Source organism: Trichomycterus rosablanca, chromosome 8, assembly GCF_030014385.1.
Source record: "Trichomycterus rosablanca isolate fTriRos1 chromosome 8, fTriRos1.hap1, whole genome shotgun sequence".
Taxonomy (NCBI): domain Eukaryota; kingdom Metazoa; phylum Chordata; class Actinopteri; order Siluriformes; family Trichomycteridae; genus Trichomycterus; species Trichomycterus rosablanca.
In genome coordinates this window covers 29,932,871-29,951,292 of record NC_085995.1, presented here as the reverse complement: position 1 = coordinate 29,951,292, position 18,422 = coordinate 29,932,871, and the positions used below count along the sequence as shown (strand labels likewise).

At 40.3% G+C, this 18,422-nt stretch overlaps 1 protein-coding gene across 1 annotated transcript; it reads right to left on the bottom strand.

The window, feature by feature from the left end:
• Nucleotides 1-1,534: 1,534 nt before the first annotated feature.
• si:ch211-168f7.5 (uncharacterized) lies at nucleotides 1,535-16,086 on the bottom strand. Its single transcript, XM_063000006.1, has 4 exons — nucleotides 15,833-16,086; nucleotides 5,958-6,120; nucleotides 4,479-4,688; nucleotides 1,535-4,392 (listed from the first exon to the last, which is right to left on the bottom strand). The coding sequence occupies exons 1-4, from the start codon at nucleotides 16,052-16,054 to the stop codon at nucleotides 2,030-2,032; spliced, it is 2,958 nt and encodes a 985-aa protein (XP_062856076.1). The 5' UTR covers nucleotides 16,055-16,086; the 3' UTR covers nucleotides 1,535-2,029.
• Nucleotides 16,087-18,422: the final 2,336 nt, after the last annotated feature.

Genomic DNA, 18,422 nt, shown 5'->3' with positions numbered 1-18,422 from the left:
GTTACTTTGTAGCAAATAAACATCACAGATATTACTCAATTTTTATTTAATATCTGAAGATTCTGGCTTTGTGAAGCATACTTCAAGTGACATTTAGTGAAGAATCACATATCAACATTGGTCAAGCTGATGCTGAAACGTTTGTCTGGTGCCATTCTAATGAAACATATGAACAGTTGACTGCCAGAAGAAAACATATTTCCTCTCCCAGTTGTGATATGGGGATGTGTGTCAGATAAATGACCAGACACCTGCAGGCCACCCAAGGAGAATGGGTCCCTGCTGAGTCTGGTTTCTTTCAAGGTTTCTTCCTGGTTTTTTAAGAGAGCTTCCTTGCCACTGTCACTCTTGGCTTGCTCAACAGGGGTTTGGTCTGTTGGTCTTGGATGCTGTAACATTTTTTCTACAAATATTTCTTTATTAGGTTTTTAACGTCATGTTCTACACACTTTGGTTACATTCATGACAGAAACTGTAGTTAATCATTATACAAGATTCATCAAGTTCACAAGTTTTAATGTCAAACACAGTCATGGACAATTTTGTATCTCCAGTTCACCTCACTTGCACGTCTTTGGACTGTGAGAGGAAACCGGAGCATCCGGAGGAAACCCACACAGACACAAGGACAACATGCAAACTCCACATAGAAAGGACCCGGGACCTTCTTGCTGTGAGGCGACAGTGCTACCCACTGAGCCACCGTGCCGCCCTTTTCTACAAATAAGACATAAGACATGGCCAGCAAACAGTCCGGATCTTAATCATTGATGAGCCTCCATCCTTTAAAACTAATGTCAGTCAGTGCTATTCTAAAAAACAGAATCGATTAAATGTAAAATACTTTTGTTACTGTAGATCATGCCTTAAAAAATTTAGGCTGTCATAAAAGCATGAGAAATAGAAATTTGTTTATTCCATATTTTTCTTTTACTTGATCTGGAAAAAAGATATGCAATTAATTAAAACTAACTTTAATTTGTTGAGGTATGTTTCACTGAGCCAGAATGTTCATCTATTTAACAAAAAAAGTTTTGCCATAGTTTTGATTTGTTTTTTATAACTCCATGTTTGTACATTTGTGATATTCATGGCAGGAACTGTTTGTGCTTGTTTCTGTTTTTATATTATATATTTGCTTTCAGTCTTGTATTATTGAGAAATTTATTATTTAAACTATTATCGAGTGAGGGTTTCTTTTAATATTTTAGGCATATGTAGTCTTTGCCCTTCTCTGTTGTATTGACTTGTCTTCACATTGTGTGGGGTTTTCTCCTTTTATTAGATGTTGGTGCATCAGTTTGTAATGGCCTATTCTACATCTTGTGTAGATTACTTGAGCTATGCATTTTTTATAGTACATTTATGGTTTGTTAATTTGCTATAAATTTATTAGCTAAAATTGTGAAGAGTGAACATCTTCCAATTGTGGCGATTTCATGTTTGCCAGGGATTGTATAACTGCATCCTTAAAATCCATAAACAAGTAAATCAACAAGGACTGTGTTTATTTAAATCTTTTATTAATACTGCCATTGTTTAACAATATTACTTATTACTTAGTATTTATAAGTCCTGAGCACACTTGTCTTAATACACAACATACTATACTTTATGATTTTGGTCTACATGTGTATACAACTACAAGCTGTATGCACAAAGTACTCCTACAGTTACAGTATGCACATTATACTGTGTGTTCTGTAAAGTGTATATATAGGCTAAATAACATGAGTATACTGGTACACGTTATATAATATAATAATAATATAATGCACAGAAACACAGCAGTTGCATGCAGAGGCACACACATTTTTTGTAGAGCCTTTTCAAAGCTCTGGAATTGTTACATGTTTTGTAACTTGGCAGTACCAGTACATCCTTTCCCACTGGTCCAGTATTATCTTACACACATTAATCCTTGTCTGAGCTGCATTGTTAATTGAGTTTGTCAGAATTCTGAGTTGAAGCATATGCCCTTGTTATTAAATACACCTGCAGAAATATGTTGTACAAAACTGTGCTTTAACTAGTCTTTCTTTTTTGATTTCTGGTTCTTACTGAAACTGAGCGATCTCATCGAACCAAAAATCTTTCTTCCAAGATCACGGAACGATCTGGAACGAGTTAAAGGGGCTGATTGAGGTGGAGACGGAGAGAGGGAAGGGGAAGAAAGAGGCGAGATGGAGTGGGTGCTCCCATCTAGGCTCTGTGAGCGAGAGAGATGAAAGAGACTAGCAGTGGAAGAGTGATGGTTGTCCTCTTTCCTGACTAGATTTCGTCTCCGGTTGGTGCCTTGTCCTTCTCTGCCAATCTCCAAGGAGGAGACCCAGTGGCTGTTCTGGAGACAGGTTTCCCGTTTTTGGGACCGGGATTCCAGGAATCCTTGAGATTCACTCCGGAATAATGCTCTCCTGGACATGCGCAGGCTGGAGCCATGGTTTTCCAAGTTTGACCCTTTTTTTCTCATCTCTTTTCGTTCCTGCACCTTACTTAAAGGAGTCTCTTTTAATGAAACATGTCGTCGAGCAAAGTCTCCAGTCCTTTCGTCAATTTCCTCTTCTCTCCCCCAGTGCCGGGACTCGAACCCTTTCCAGAACTTGCTTGCTTTTTTTGGACTTTGATAATTTTCTTCTTCCTCCCAGCAACTGCTGTAGTCTCTACCTGAGTAACTGCTAACTGTCGACGCTCGCACTAGCTCTCTGGAGGCATGCTTGCCCTGATAGAGCCTCTCGCCATCTACACTTGATCTCCAAACTCTCTCCTGAGACCTCCACCCTGCGGCAGCTCCAGCATCCTGCCTGAGGGAACCACCGCGAGGCCTCATGGGGCCATTCAGTGGAGAGTTACATGGATGGATGTGAGGGAGGGAGCACTGGGATGGAGAGTCTCGTCTAAACACAGACAGCTGGGCTGCAGTGAACGGTGAATTCGAGAGCAGACGAGGTGGGGAGTGCACCCTTGAACGGCAGGAAGAACCAGGGGAGGAAGCAGGATCTGAATAAGTGTGAGGTAATGGCAGGATAGAAGAAGCATGAGAAGTAGAAGGAGCCATGAAATCAGAATGAGGGCTGTTTGAATGCTTTGTACGGATTAAATGGCAGTCTGAATGGTTGACCTGTAGGCGTTGTTGCTGGGAAATATAGTCCGGTTCCACTATGCCACTTCCTGCCCAGAGGTTTGAGGATGAACTTGAGTAAAAACCTGATCGTTCGGCTTCATACATTGTTTGAAGAGAGGAGCGAGAAGAGCGAGGTGCTGGAGTATTATATGGAGATGCAGAACCTTCATCCATTCCTCTTACATTTTGAAAGCACTCTGGATCCAGCTCCACACCTTCCTCCATAAGTCCCACCACCACTGACTTGGGCAGCCCAGACACACGTGAGATTTCGCATACCACTGCTGAATCTTCACTAAGTTTATCTGGACTTTCTGGGGCTTTGAAAAATGGGCAATCTTCCACCTCCTCTTGGGGAGGACCACTCCAGTCCAGAGACTTAGAGAAGTTAGGTGCACCAAAGGACTTTCCAGTGATCTCCAATGACCCACGGTTACTGACAGCAGATGGGCAGGTTGATATGCGAGGTCTGCTCCTCCAGTTCGGAGTGCTGGTGACTGTGTTTGAAGATGAAGCTGGAGAGGCGGTTGGAGTGGTGAAGTTCCCACCGAGATGCCCGCATGAACCTGACACCTGCTCGTTTAAATTTCTAGCATCAAAACTCAGTGTTTTATTCAAGGCTTGATTAAGGTTCAAATTCAAGTTCAGGTGAAAACTAATGTTGAAATCGTCCCCAGTGGCGGATGGTAAGTTTCCTAGGTTAATAGAGTTCCGGCTGGCTTTCTTACCAATGCTGCCTAGATTCACTCTAGCGGAATTGCCCAGTAAAGACTTGGATGGAGTCAAGCTGGTCAAGCTGGACGAGGAAACACTTCTTGGATGGACTCCTTCATAGCCTGACCCCACAGAGGCTCTTTGAGATGTCCGACTGAAAGTCTCAGCAGCGAACCTGCTGTGGTACTTTTGGGCTAATCTGGTTATGTACATCTCCAGCTGTGTGATGGATGTGGAAAGTGGAGGCTGGGTCCTTACAGGGGGCTGTTCAGGCTCTGGTTCCCCCGGTTGGTCCCCCTCTGGGCTGGGGGATCGGTGTGTGGGGGAGGTGTTTTGGCAAGAAGTGAACAGGGGACTTTGCAAAGCCACTGCATGGAGTGGGCTAGGATAAGGGTACACCTCTTTTGTCTTTCGTGACACCAAGTCGGAGCAAAATTTGGGGTCGAGTTGCAGCTGTTGGCTGTTGGTGGAGGTACAGAACACACCCTGTTTCTTTAATGATCCCAGACTAGAGCAGAGTCCAGTCAAAAAAATGAGCCCATCCACCTCTAGTTCACCTGTTAAAGAAAAAGCAATGTGACCATGTTATACAACAATTACAGTGCAAGCAAACTTTACAAACAGTTATGAATACTTATTATACCAGTAGAAGCAGGCCTCCTGTCTCCTTTTTGTACTGTTCCACCTGAACCTTTGGCCCTCCGTTGTTCATCTTCCCTCCACTGGGTGGTACTGTGGTCCAGCGAGTGTGGTCTGCATGGACCTCCTATTTTAAGTGGCCCTCCAGGAGCTGCCTCACTGGCCACAGAGTAACAGGAGTCTGAAAGTGAGCTCCCACTGACAGAGTAGAAGCCTGGAGAAAACAGAAGTAAAAAATGGGGGAGGGTCGCAGGAACTTGGTCTGAACAAAAGACTAGATTCATGGGTGACAGCGGATATAAATTAAAATATAAGCAAAAAGGTCAGTGTTAATGTTTGCCAAGGGCTGCGTAGAGCAGTCAACCACACATAAAAGTAAGTATTACTCTGAAGTGGAAAGTACATAATGAAAATGGCTTCTTATGCAACCTTAAGTTGCGCCTTAACAACATTAGTAGTTTAGTACGACTGGGCAGGATTACTATATATTGAGATGATACAGTTGAGGTTTGTTTGTTGAAACAAATACTTTGTCCAAAATCAACATGAATTCATTATTAAATTTGTTTTATTCCACACCTTGGCAAAATACTTTTTAAATGGGTGCAGTCAGGTAGCCCTATTTACATGGGCACAGACAATTCACCAGCTATAGGTATAGTTTCTAACAGGCAATTAAAAAAGTCATGGCACTATGGTAAATAAAATAATCTACATTGCTGTATGTATATTTTTGAGTTGGGTATTATTTCTTTTATTACCCCAAGGTGGTTCTGGTGTGTACTTTTGCACTCATTCCAGGCTGAAGCCCATTTTGAAACAGAAAAAGCTTGGCCCAACCTTAATGGGGGATTGCTGCAATTGGGAGGTGCACTTGTCAGTGTGCTCTTAGTGCTTTTTAACCAATACATAAATAAGAGGAGCATTGTGTCAGGATGGGTAACCAGCATAAAAACTGTGCCAAGTCTGGTATGAAGCTCAGTGGTTAAGGTACTGGACTTGTAATCTAAAGGTTGCCGGTTCAAGCCCCACCACCGCCAAGTTGCCACTGTTGGGCCCCTGAGCAAGGCCCTTAACCCTCAATTGCTAAAAAATTGTGTTCAGTCATAACTGTAAGTCAGATAAAAGCGTCTGCCAAACGCCATAACTGTAAGTTGGATAAAAGCGTCTGCCAAATGCTGAAAATGTAAATGTAAATAAATTTGTTAAAAGAAATGTTAAACAAAAGCTAACACTAAGTACCACCTGTAGGCATGTCAGAATCAGTAAGTAGATAAGGCAGGAACAGCACAGATACAAAGTCCACCAATAAACCCCCAAAGAAAAGCGGCCTTGGAAGAGCCTGCCTCATCTGTACATTCATGTGGCATCAATGAATATGTAGTTAAGAGAAGCCATTTTTAGAGGCATAACATTCAACCATATATAATCAAACAAAATTAAAGCACTGTATCTGAGAGTTAAAAACAAAAGCTATGAGTACCTGAGCTGGGTCTAGAGTCACAGTCAAGTGAAACAGTGCCACCGGGCTCAGGAGTTGGAGGAGAGACCAAGTCTGATGGAATATCCCATGAAAGAGTAGACCAGCGGGAGCTTATGCCCTCTGCACCTCGGCCTGGCACTAATGAGTCCGCTGGAGAGGGAATCTGAGAAGAGGGGGCAGATAAAATAATGTAAGTCAGCAGGTGTTAAAGCAGGACACGGACAGTAATTAAATTGCACAATTAGATTGAATGTGTTTATAATACATACGGTACTATCAAATAAAGCTTTAAAAGCAAGACAAATTTGCACAGCTGGTTAATGTAGGTTTCTGTACTCAAGGATAGTACTTCTATTGTAGACAGTCAACAACAAAGATCTTCTTTAGAATAATAAAACAGAAAATCAAATTGCTTTCAAAAGAGAAAATAAAAAACAATAACTGTCCCCAAAAGAGTTGAACTTGGGATTCTTGTTAATTTTCTACCAATTTTAAGTAAATGTATGTTAAATTGACTGAAATTCAAGTCACAATTTAAGTCAAGTAACATTTTTTGTTTTATTCAATTGTCCAGGAAACTAAATAAAATTTAAATAAATACAGAAAATATCAAACATTTAACATAGGTTAAAATAGTTTAAGATTTACCATATGATCTTTTCAGCTATAACAGACACTCTTCTGAGAAAACTTTTTACAAGACTTTGAAGTATGTTTATGTGTATGACTGGGCTGACTAATGTTGGTCAAAAAAAGCCTCAACTGATTTCCCAGTTCATTTTAAAGCTCAGGGCTTTGAGCAGGTCACTAAAGATTTTAAACCAAGCTTTTCTTTATGTCTTCATAGACCTTGCTTTGCTCAAGGGTACGTTATTGCTTAAACTGGAAAGGGCCTTCCCTAAACTTTTCCTGCAAAGTGGGAAGCATATAATTTGTTCTGCCTCTGTAGAGCTCTGCAGCTCCGCTCTCAATTGAAATCAATTAACAGGTCCTGGAAATGAATTTAAATTATATTTTTAGACGACAGCATTGAACAATTGTTTGTTTATTAGGATTTTAACATCATGTTTTACATTTTAACTACAGTTCCTGTCATGAATGTAACCACTCATTACACAAGGTTCATCAGTTCACAAGGTTATATCGAACACGGTCTTGGACAATTTAGTGTCTCCAATTCACCTCACTTGCATGTCTTTGGACTGTGGGAAGAAACCGGAGCACCCGGAGGAAACCCACGCGGACATGGGGAGAACATGCAAACTCCACACAGAAAGGGCCTGGACCTCCCCACCTGGGGATCAAACCCAGGACCTTCTTGTTGTGAGGCGACAGTGCTACCCACTTAGCCACCGCGCCGCCCGCATTGAACAATGACATCTAGGTTAACCAGTTCATCAGTAGCATGCTTATTTTTTGGCATTTAATTTGCTTTCAGGTTTAAACATCATCCACACTTCCATATGTAGCCAATGTACTGTCCATATACTTTTCGTTCTAAAATTGGGAGCTGCTGTGTGTGTTTCCCCATAACTAGATAATGTAAGGTCACAGTATTCTGTACATGTTTACTGATTTCAAACACTAACTACACGCAAGTGGAAATCCACAAGTGGATTTTAATCACTGGAAAAGTATCTGTGTTTCAAGCCCTGGTTTTTATTACTTTTAAAAGTCAAATCAAAAACACAAGCTAAGATTTATAGGCTGGCTCAATGACAAACACCCATAATGGCAGAAATCCATACAGCACCAGCTAATCTTTTCTTTACATCATCATTCTTTTCCAATAATCCTTTCCTGCTGCTGCATTTAGTTTTTTATTACTGAATAGGACTGATGAAAAAAGTACTCTCAATTTTCTGTTGGCAAAGGTTGCATCACTTTGTTCAGTTAAAGGGCTCAACACCTGGCATGGAAAAGGTCATTAGTTCATCCTAAAATAAGTTTTGCAATCTATGGTATGGGTTATTTAAAGATTGTTGTAACTGAGCTCAACCTTTGTTCACAAAGGACATCATTGCTTAAATAGCCTCTTAAACAAGTGAGTATTGTGTGCTTCCAGTTAACTCTGCTCAATCCTCGGCTTCTCTGTTCTAAGTCTAAAACACAATGCAGGTGACTCATAGTGCTGAAAATCCAACCGGGGGATGGGACAGAATGAAGAGCGACAGATGACGAAACAAAGAACAGTAAGGAAGAGGGACGAGGGGGATGAGAGGCTTTAAAAAAAACAAAAAAAAACTTTGACCAGCTTTATCTCTGTTTTAGCATTTTTTACCCATAATTCTTCACTTGAAAGATATATGTGGGAGAAAAGTACAAAAGGATGAGTTTGAGAAGCAGCAGTTGAAAGAGATTGAAAGCAGAGGACAGATGAAGGTCCAGGATCAGCGAGAGGAGAGAGATAGAGAGTCTGTGTCAGAGGGAAGGAGAGATAGAAAGTAAAACAGAAATAGAGAAAAAGAGCGGGGGCTGGGTTGCCTAGTGAGAAGAACAGCATGAAGGAGGCATTTTAAACCTCTACAACAAACACACTGCGCACAACAATCCTGGATATGACTACCACCCCCACTTCACTGCTATGTACCGCTGAGCTGCTCTCGCTCTGCTCTCTCTTGCCGTTTCTCTCACTTCGCCCACACGGACGATTCAGCAGCAATACTTAACTCCATCTCAGCTAGAGATAATTCTCCTAAAGTAACAAAAACCCTGTAATATTCAGTTTGCATTTCAAGGTAGCCAATTTGGCAAAACATACCACTATATAATTAAGATGTGAGTAAAAAAGCTGAAGAATTAAGTGGAAAAACAAAGCAAGTACAGATGCTCCCACACAGGTGTCAATAATGTTATTCTAATCAATATGATGTAACATTTCTGTCCTGATGGGGCGGTCTCTAAGAGCTCTCTTCCCCATCCTAATGAGATAAGGGCTCAACTAAACAATGGATGAGTATAAAAATGATGAAAATAATATACTCTGGCCTTATAGTCACCAGATTTCAACCCAGGTCTATAGCTAACAAAGATATTGAACAGACTAGGCTTGGAACATAGTCAAAGTATGTACATAACTGTAAATGCCAACGCAGTGTGAGCAGGCAGGACGTTTTACATGCATGTTCTTACTTTACTGTAAAGGTTATTCTTTGGCAGAGTGATAAGATCCTTGTGAATCTGCTTTGTCATTAGAGACCAGAGATAAACACACACTTGAACAAGACATAAAGCTGCTACAGCACCAATAGTTTTTGCATTCATATACACTGATCAGCCATAACATTAAAACCACCTCCTTGTTTCTACACTTACTGTCCATTTCATCAGCTCCACTTACCATATAGAAGCACTTTGTAGTTCTACAATTACTGACTGCAGTCCATTTGTTTCCCCACATACTTTTTTAACCTGCTTTCACCCTGTTTTTTAATGGTCAGGACCACCACAGGACCACCACAGAGCAGTTTTTATTTGGGTGTTGGATCATTCTCAGCACTGCAGTGACAATGACATGGTGGTGGTGTGTTAGTGTGTGTTGTGCTGGTATGAGTGGATCAGACACAGCAGCGCTGCTGGAGTTTTTAAATACCGTGTCCACTCACTGTCCACTCTATAAGATATTCCTACCTAGTTGGTTCACCTTGTAGATGTAAAGTCAAAGACGATCGCTCATCAATTGCTGCTGTTTGAGTTGGTCATCTTCTACGCCTTCATCAGTAGTCACAGGACGCTGCTCACGGGGCGCTGTTGGCTAGATGTTTTTGGTTGATGGACTGTTCTCAGTCCAGCAGTGACAGTGAGGTGGTAAAAAACTCCATCAGCCTTGCTGTGTCTTATCCACTCATACCAGCACAACACACACTAACACACCACCACCATGTCAGTGTCACTGCAGTGCTGAGAATCACCCACCACCCAAATAATACCTACTCTGTAGTGGTCCTGGAAGAGTCCTCCTGACTATTAAAGAACAACATGAAAGGGGGCTAACAAAGCATGCAGAGAAACAGATGGACTACAGTCAGTAATTGTATAACTACAAAGTGCTTCTATATGGTAAGTGGAGCTGATAAAATGGACAGTAGAAAAAAGGGGGTGGTTTTAATGTTATGGCTGATCGGTATATAATCGGTTGAGTATGATTTTGCCACCACCACCAAATTATTTATTTAGCTTTCAACACCATTTTTACTCTTATAGCAGGAATGGTTTGAGCGTGGGTTTTGTGTTCATCATGTGGTCTCAGACTTTGAGCCCTGTTTTCACTTTGATCAGGTTAAAAATATCTTTCATTGTTCTGGCTATGGATAATCGCTGTCTCTGGTATTTAGGGCACTCAGTCAAAATGTGTTTAATGGTGATGGGAGCTCAGCAGGATTCCACCATCATAAAAAACATCATTTAAGAAACAATATTGTTTAATCTCCTCAGTACAAATTCAGAGACTTGTTGAATCTATGCCAAGACAAAATAGGCTCTGGCAGCTCATAGGGATCCAACACCTCATTAAAATGCTTATATAATTTTCTTACCACACATCAAATATGTAGCACAACAGTTAGTTTTGCCAATTCTTGGGTAAATATAGCCAACAAAACAGGAATGCCACATTGTGTGTGTTGCCACAACTTGTAAGCATGCAATTCTTTAGAATTTCATTTCACGAAGTGTCATTAGGATTTTTCATAGTTCAAATTAAGGTAACCAGCAAACAGCCTAGAACATTTTTTCTCCGTCACCAAACTTTACAGTTGGCACTATAGTCTAGTGGTTAAGCTGCTAGACTAGTAATCAAAAGGATGTTGGTTCAAGCCTCACCACTGCCAGGATTCCACTGTTGGCCACTGTTACCCTTTAATTGCTTTGACAATATATACTGTCACAGTACTGTAAGTGGCTTTGGATAAAAGAGTCTGCTAAATCCTGAAAATGTAAATGAAAATAAATCTGAGCTGTCAGTGCTGTACTAACATCTGCTGAACCCTGCATTATTGTGAAGATGATTCATCCCTCCAGACAGCAGACATTCTGGAGCATGGTCAATGTGAGGTGAGTTGCAACCAAAGACAATCAATGATGTACTTCACACTTAGAAAGGCTGTTCCTTTCTGAGAACTCATACTGTACTGTATATGCTAACAGCCTTACCAGAGAACTTAACTGAAGGAATGTTTCATGAACCGCAGTAGACCTACTAGACAGTGCTGAATAACTGTCTAAAGTTGTCTTTAAATATACTAACGTGGGCCCAGACTATAACAAGTTTCAAGTTGTAAAAACGAGAAAAAGAAAGAAAGAAGATTCTGTCATGTGATTTTAGTCTAAAACCACATAGATGATTGTAGCAATGATGCAAATAGTCCAATGAGAATGTAAAAGGACAATTTATTCCTTCCAATAATCTACCAGTATGTAACACACCCAAAAACATTTTAACACTTTTCCAACCGGGGGACACAAACAAGCGAAAAAGTTACAATCTCTTAAACATAAAGGGGGGCAAAAACTGTACAAAAGAAAGACCTGCAACTACACATTGTTGCCGTATTTCGATTTAACTTCAAAAAAGTCCATAGACAACATCTATTAAAGTGTGTATACGTTTTCTCCTCCCTCTGTACAAACTGATACAAAACATACACTTTTATAACATGCATGTATTGAGCATTATCGAAGTATGAAATTACAATTGATTTGATTACACAAGGGGAGAGTACTGAGGGCCGTGCAGAGAAACCTGATAAGCATCTTAGCACAGTGTCATGGGCAGAACTGAGCTTTCTTCAGCTATCCATCAATTCATAAGGGAGCAATCGGACGCACGGAAACAGAGTTATGTAAGGCTGATTTTGAAAATGTGGAGAAGAGAGGTTTAGTCTGATTTAGTCTTATGATGGAGCACTTACTGCTGCACTCATATCAATGCCACAGGATAAGTGCAGACATTAGTGTCAGGACTGTGTTCAATCATGAAATGGTCATTAAGAACTGACTTTTTTCTACCACTGCCGCCCACATAGGGGGAGGGTTGGAGAAATTTGCTTAGAACTGGATGTTGATATCAATAATGCAAGCTGCATATTATCATTATAACATGAACAGGTCTTACAAAATGGTCGATGTGTTGGTGGAAAGGAAATAAACAGACCGCTGTGATGAGTAATACACTGGGCCTTGTTCTATTTTATTAATATTATACATTCTGTTCTAGGGTTGGGCAACATGGCAAACACATCTAAGGTCGTTTTAACAATGTACATTATCAGTATTTACATTTATGGCACAGAGGCTTTAGTTCATACAATTGTGACAGAATACAATATAAGCAATTAAGGGTTAAGGGCCTTGTTTAGGGGCCCAAGAGTGACAACTAGTTGCAGTGGTGGGGCTTGAACCAGCAAACGTCTGATTACCATTAGAGTACCTTAAGCACTAAGCTACCCACTGCCCCAGTGTTAGGTACATTCAGTTCGACTGGGACTAAAATACACATAAATACCCAGAGCTTTATCAAAATTTCTCAAGAAATTCTAAATGTAAATAAAATGTATGATACATATGATGTGGCTTTAAGCATACAGTGTGACATCTTTAAATATTATTTACCAAAAATTTTTTTCAGTCACTGCTCTTCCCTGGGACAGTGGTAGCCTAGCAGGTAGAGCTGTGGTTTACAAACTAAAAGGTTGTGGGTTAGAATCCCAGCTCTGCCATATAGCCACTAACCCTTTTGGCCTCAGGGTGCCATACAATGCTTGCTCCAGTGCTCTGACCCCAGCTTCCAAAGAAGTGAATATGCAAGTAAAGAATTTCATTGTACTGTATATGTATATATGGCAAATAAAAGCATTCCATCTGCCCTAGATTATCATTATCCTAAGTACAAGGCAGAAATACACCCTGAACAAAGTGGTAATCCACTGCAGGGTACCAAAGACTTAATTTAATTACACAAATTTAATGTTATGACACATGCAGTTGTTTAGTCTTGTAGAAGTATTGCTGATATAACCACACTGTGACAGAAAAATGATTTATTTATTTATTAATAAATAAGGATTTTTACGTAATCTTTTACACACTTTGATTATATTCATGATAGGACAGGTAATTACTGGCAGAGCAAATTGACAATAAGTTGACAATAATAAATGATTTATTGGCTATCTGGGAGATTATGAAACCTTCTCATCAGAAAATCACTAAATTTAAATCTTGTCAAAATGTCTTCACAGATATAAATCAGTGCTTCAGTTGGAAGGTCACTGGTATATTTACACTTTTGTCACAAATAAGAACGGACAATGACCGCAAATTACTTTATTTCTATATCTGTGGCTATCTTTATATCTTGCTTAATACCATGTTCATTTTAATGACAACAGCAAAATGTAAGTATATTTAAATGTAACCATGACAATAATATTTACATCAGGCGCACTGATACAGAATCTAAATAAACATTTTAAATGGATCTTGTTTAAAGTAATAAATGCACCTGACCACCAATTACAAATTAGTATCTTCTGTAACCAGAACACAATTGTATATACAGACTAAACAATGGAAACCTATTAGGGTTAGTGGGCAGTGGTATCTCAGAAGTTAGATACTGGACTAGTAATTGGAAGGTTGCTGTTTCAGACCCCACCACTGCCAGGTTGCCACTCTTGGGTTTTTTAAGGGTATTTTTTTCTGGAGCTGTTCTTTTTGTGTAAAAAAAAAAAAAAAAAAAGAAAAAAAGATTTTACATTATAAATAAGATTTTTTGACACAAAAAGAACAATTTCAGAAACAATTATAAACTCAAGACTACCCTTAGTCTTGACTTCAACTGTACATACAAAAAATCTGATAGTGGAATATACTACAAGCATTTCAAAACAGATTTTAGTCCAGACTACAATATTTTTATTTCAAGAGGACAATTGCTTTCAGTCCAGTAGTTCCAAACTGCATACTACTATTCTTAATGTTGGTGGTATAATAATTCTACATTTTACCTAGTGTAGTAGTATGTGGTTTGAAATGCAGCCTTTGCTCCAATCCCTTTATTAGACAAGGTGCAATACAACAGCAATGATTACAACCATTAAAAGCTCCTAAAAATATCAAACAGTAGGAATGCTACCTCCTCACTATTAATAGGTGATCATTTATAGTAACAAATTATTGACTGACTTGTGTAGACTCACGGTTTGTACATATTTAAATTACTATTGTGTATGTCAACTTATTGGTTACTAATAAATCTCATTTTTGCTGTTATCTGATTAACCTGTTAGTGTCGGCACAATCCTATCAAAAGAAGCACAGCTCAGCATGGTTGAATGCATTCATTGTGTTTTGATCTGGCTACTAGACATCTGTTTCATTTACACAGTCTCACTGACCCTAATGTGGGGACAAGCCATTCTTAACCCTATTGTCATTTTAGACAAGCACTTCCCCCAATATTCTCCCCTTACACACTTCACTAGTACCTGGAAAAGGCCTACAGCCAATTGAAAAACTTCATATTGTGAAAGTTTATGTTCCCACATCAGCTGAGTAATGTGTTATGTTCAGTGATACTCAGTAACACAATCAGTAACATACCACATAACTGTGATCAGAATGCTGAAATGTTTTAACACCTTAAGCAGTATTTCCCCACAGATCTGAAATAATCTGGGGGAATAGATGCAGAATCAATTAAAATTCCAAGACTGCAATAAAATACACGTCTGTCCTACTAAAAATGCTAAACCCAAATAATGCAATAAACCATCGTAGACACTAAAACATAGAATAACAAGGTTTGTTTAAAAAAAAGACTAAAGATAAAAGCATCCAACTGAAATTAGTTAGCTGTTAACCAATAATCAACAAGCTTTAAGCGCCCGCCAAAACAAATTAATTACGCTTTAAGCTTTTAAGCTTAAAAACATAGCCACACATCAACGCTTTTGACCAATATTAGCCAAGGTTAAATCAAACATAACCCCTATGACAAGAGCTACTTTGACACTCAAAATTAGAGAAAAAGTACCTAGGTAAAAAGTACCTAGCATTCCTAAACTTTGTGAGGACATACTAAATAAACACTGATGGGAAATGCCCTTAACATTTCTTTACCAAGGAAAGTGATCATGACATGACGATGCTGATTAACCATCAGCTACATGATTGTTAAACAATGTTAGATTTTAAAATCTGTGTCAGAAAAATCCTACACTACACACAAACCCAAAGCGTAAACCTAGGAATAAGACACATGGCACAACACTAGTTCTGTCTCTCCCCAAAAAAAAATCTTGGTGGGTGAAACTACACTAGTGGTCTCAGCACTGCTCTTCAATCTGACTGTAGTTGTTAGCTCAAATTGTTGCCTTGTTACCAATAGCACTAATGAAACGTTTATTTTTTCTCAGTACAGTAAAATGTGTCGTAGATATGACTGTGAACAATAAATGCTATTTAATTCTGTGTGAAAGGAACATGACTAATAGTTTAACTGTTTGTATATGCAGAGGAGAAGGCTGCTACACTGGAGGCTGAATTCATCACTGCATGATACAGATACAGTGATGTCACTGGTACAGTCTTCTCTGTCTTGTTTCATAAATAGTTCTGAGAATTTATAACATTATATTTTCAACTCTGTATTACGTGACAATCTTTCTGCCTTTCCTCTTTAACCTTTGGTCCATAAAAATGTCAATGTGTGTCTAAGCTTTTAATGTAAATAGTGACGGCCTTTAGAACATCCGTTTATTTACTACTGACGTCATTACGAACATTTTTATGGCAGAGTGAAAACTATTAACCTTCGAACATTAAACAAAATAAACATATATAATGAAATAGTGGAATTAAAGCCGTGTGCTGACCTGTTGGCTGACGGAGCTGAGTGTGCCCTCCTCGGCGGTGGTGTCCAGCTTCTCATCCCGGTATGAGTCTCCGTCCAGCACGGACGCGATCAGCTCCAGCTGCCGGACCTTCAGCACATCCAGCTCCACGATACCAGCAAGCGTGGCTTTGAGCCGCTCTCCGATCCGAACCCGCTCGGTTCCGGACCACAGCGAGTTCACGCAGCTCCTGCCCGCCGACATGCTGCACGTGAAGCGGCTCGCGGGCGCAATCAGAGCGCGTGAGGTTGTGCGGTTCCCCCGCGTGCAGCCGCTGCACCGTGGACCGTCAGTGCTCCATCAGTACAGTGATGCGTGATTCTGCTACCACTGCGTTTATAACAAAATAAACACTGCTACTCACAACAAAATAAACACTGCTACTCACAACGAGTCCGTGACCATTTTTCTCCAGTCCGTGGGAAAATATCTGCACCTTAATCACTCAATGACTAACTTACTGACGCGACGACTGACCATTTCTTCATCTTATCTCAAACCAAGAGATTTGATCGAAATATCAATATAAAACATATATTAAATCATCCTTAATGATTCCACATCGTCAGCTATCGAAATCAGTCTCATGGTGCCAGTTTGGTTCGTTTAGTTGCGGGCAGCGTTGCACGGCACTGCAAACGCTGGAGGGCGGGGACTAAGAACTGGTAGGCGGAGCTACAGGTCAAGAACTAAGAGCTGATTGGCTGGATAAGTTTTTAAAAGCAAAAAATGCGTTCTAAATTAAGGTGCCAATTTTATACCTTTATTTAAAAGAAAGTACTAACTATGATATGAAAAATTATTTTAAAAAATTAGCACAATATATGCAATAGTTCTTAGAAGTGTAAACTATTGACTACTGACATCAGCTGATAGATAAAATAAATAATGTTTCAGTTTCAGACAATGAAACTGAAACACCTGTCATTTTAGTGTGGGAGGTTTCATGGCTAAATTGGACCAGTCTGGTGGCCAATCTTCATTGATTGCACATTGCACCAGTAAGAGCCATACCATGCCATGCCATAATAACATGAGCTAGGAACCAATATAGTATCCAATTAACTGCCCACAGCTGCTTCCCTAAATCCTCTTAGCATTAAACCTAAAACAAGGTGCAGCTGTGGATAATTAACAGGAGACCAATCACGAAAGGGGCGTTAGCTTGAGACTGAGAGCAAACACACACTCCTCTAACATGTGGTCCCGGAGAGAGGGTCTTGGCACATAGGGGTACTCCAGGAGCACAGAGGAGGACAAATTGTTGGTGCACGTCTTGCTGGCGCATCTGTGACCAAGACAGCAAGTCTTTGTGATGTATCAAGAGCCACAGTATCCAGGGTAATGTCAGCATATCACCAAGAAGGACAAACCACATCCAACAGGATTAACTGTGGACGCAAGAGGAAGCTGTCTGAAAGGGATGTTCGGGTGCTAACCCGGATTGTATCCAAAAAACATAAAACCACGGCTGCCCAAATCACGGCAGAATTAAATGTGCACCTCAACTCTCCTGTTTCCACCAGAACTGTCCGTCGGGAGCTCCACAGGGTCAATATACACGGCCGGGCTGCTATAGCCAAACCTTTGGTCACTCGTGCCAATGCCAAACGTCGGTTTCAATGGTGCAAGGAGCGCAAATCTTGGGCTGTGGACAATGTGAAACATGTATTGTTCTCTGATGAGTCCACCTTTACTGTTTTCCCCACATCCGGGAGAGTTACGGTGTGGAGAAGCCCCAAAGAAGCGTACCACCCAGACTGTTGCATGCCCAGAGTGAAGCATGGGGGTGGATCAGTGATGGTTTGGGCTGCCATATCATGGCATTCCCTTGGCCCAATACTTGTGCTAGATGGGCGCGTCACTGCCAAGGACTACCGAACCATTCTGGAGGACCATGTGCATCCAATGGTTCAAACATTGTATCCTGAAGGCGGTGCCGTGTATCAGGATGACAATGCACCAATACACACAGCAAGACTGGTGAAAGATTGGTTTGATGAACATGAAAGTGAAGTTGAACATCTCCCATGGCCTGCACAGTCACCAGATCTAAATATTATTGAGCCACTTTGGGGTGTTTTGGAGAAGCGAGTCAGGAAACGTTTTCCTCCACCAGCATCACGTAGTGACCTGGCCACTATCCTGCAAGAAGAATTGCTTAAAATCCCTCTGACCACTGTGCAGGACTTGTATATGTCATTTCCAAGACGAATTGACGCTGTATTGGCCGCAAAAGGAGGCCCTACACCATACTAATAAATTATTGTGGTCTAAAACCAGGTGTTTCAGTTTCATTGTCCAACCCCTGTATATTGTTTGGCTTGCTATAATACATGCATAATACGTGCAGCCAATGGGGGGGGGGGCAGTGAGGTGGGTGGTTGAGTTCATGTCGGGCCCCAGTGCACCTGCCCCCCCTGCACCCCCTGTAGTTACGCCACTGCATTATTGTCCATGTTTTATAAAGATGTAATATTTGTTGTTTTATTGTTTGAAAAAAAGGGAAAAAATGCTAAATTAATTAATTCACTAATGCTTTACTAAAAATGATTCCCTTTTAGTGTTCTCA

Coding starts and splice junctions, on each gene's coding strand:
- si:ch211-168f7.5 (XM_063000006.1), bottom strand. CDS start 16,054: ATGTCGGCGGGCAGGAGCTGCGTGAACTCGCTGTGGTCCGGAACCGAG. Junction 6,121..15,832: donor TCAGCTCCGTCAGCCAACAG/GTCAGCACACGG, acceptor CCCTCTTCTCAG/ATTCCCTCTCCAGCGGACTC. Junction 4,689..5,957: donor TGACTCTAGACCCAGCTCAG/GTACTCATAGCT, acceptor TGTTTTCTCCAG/GCTTCTACTCTGTCAGTGGG.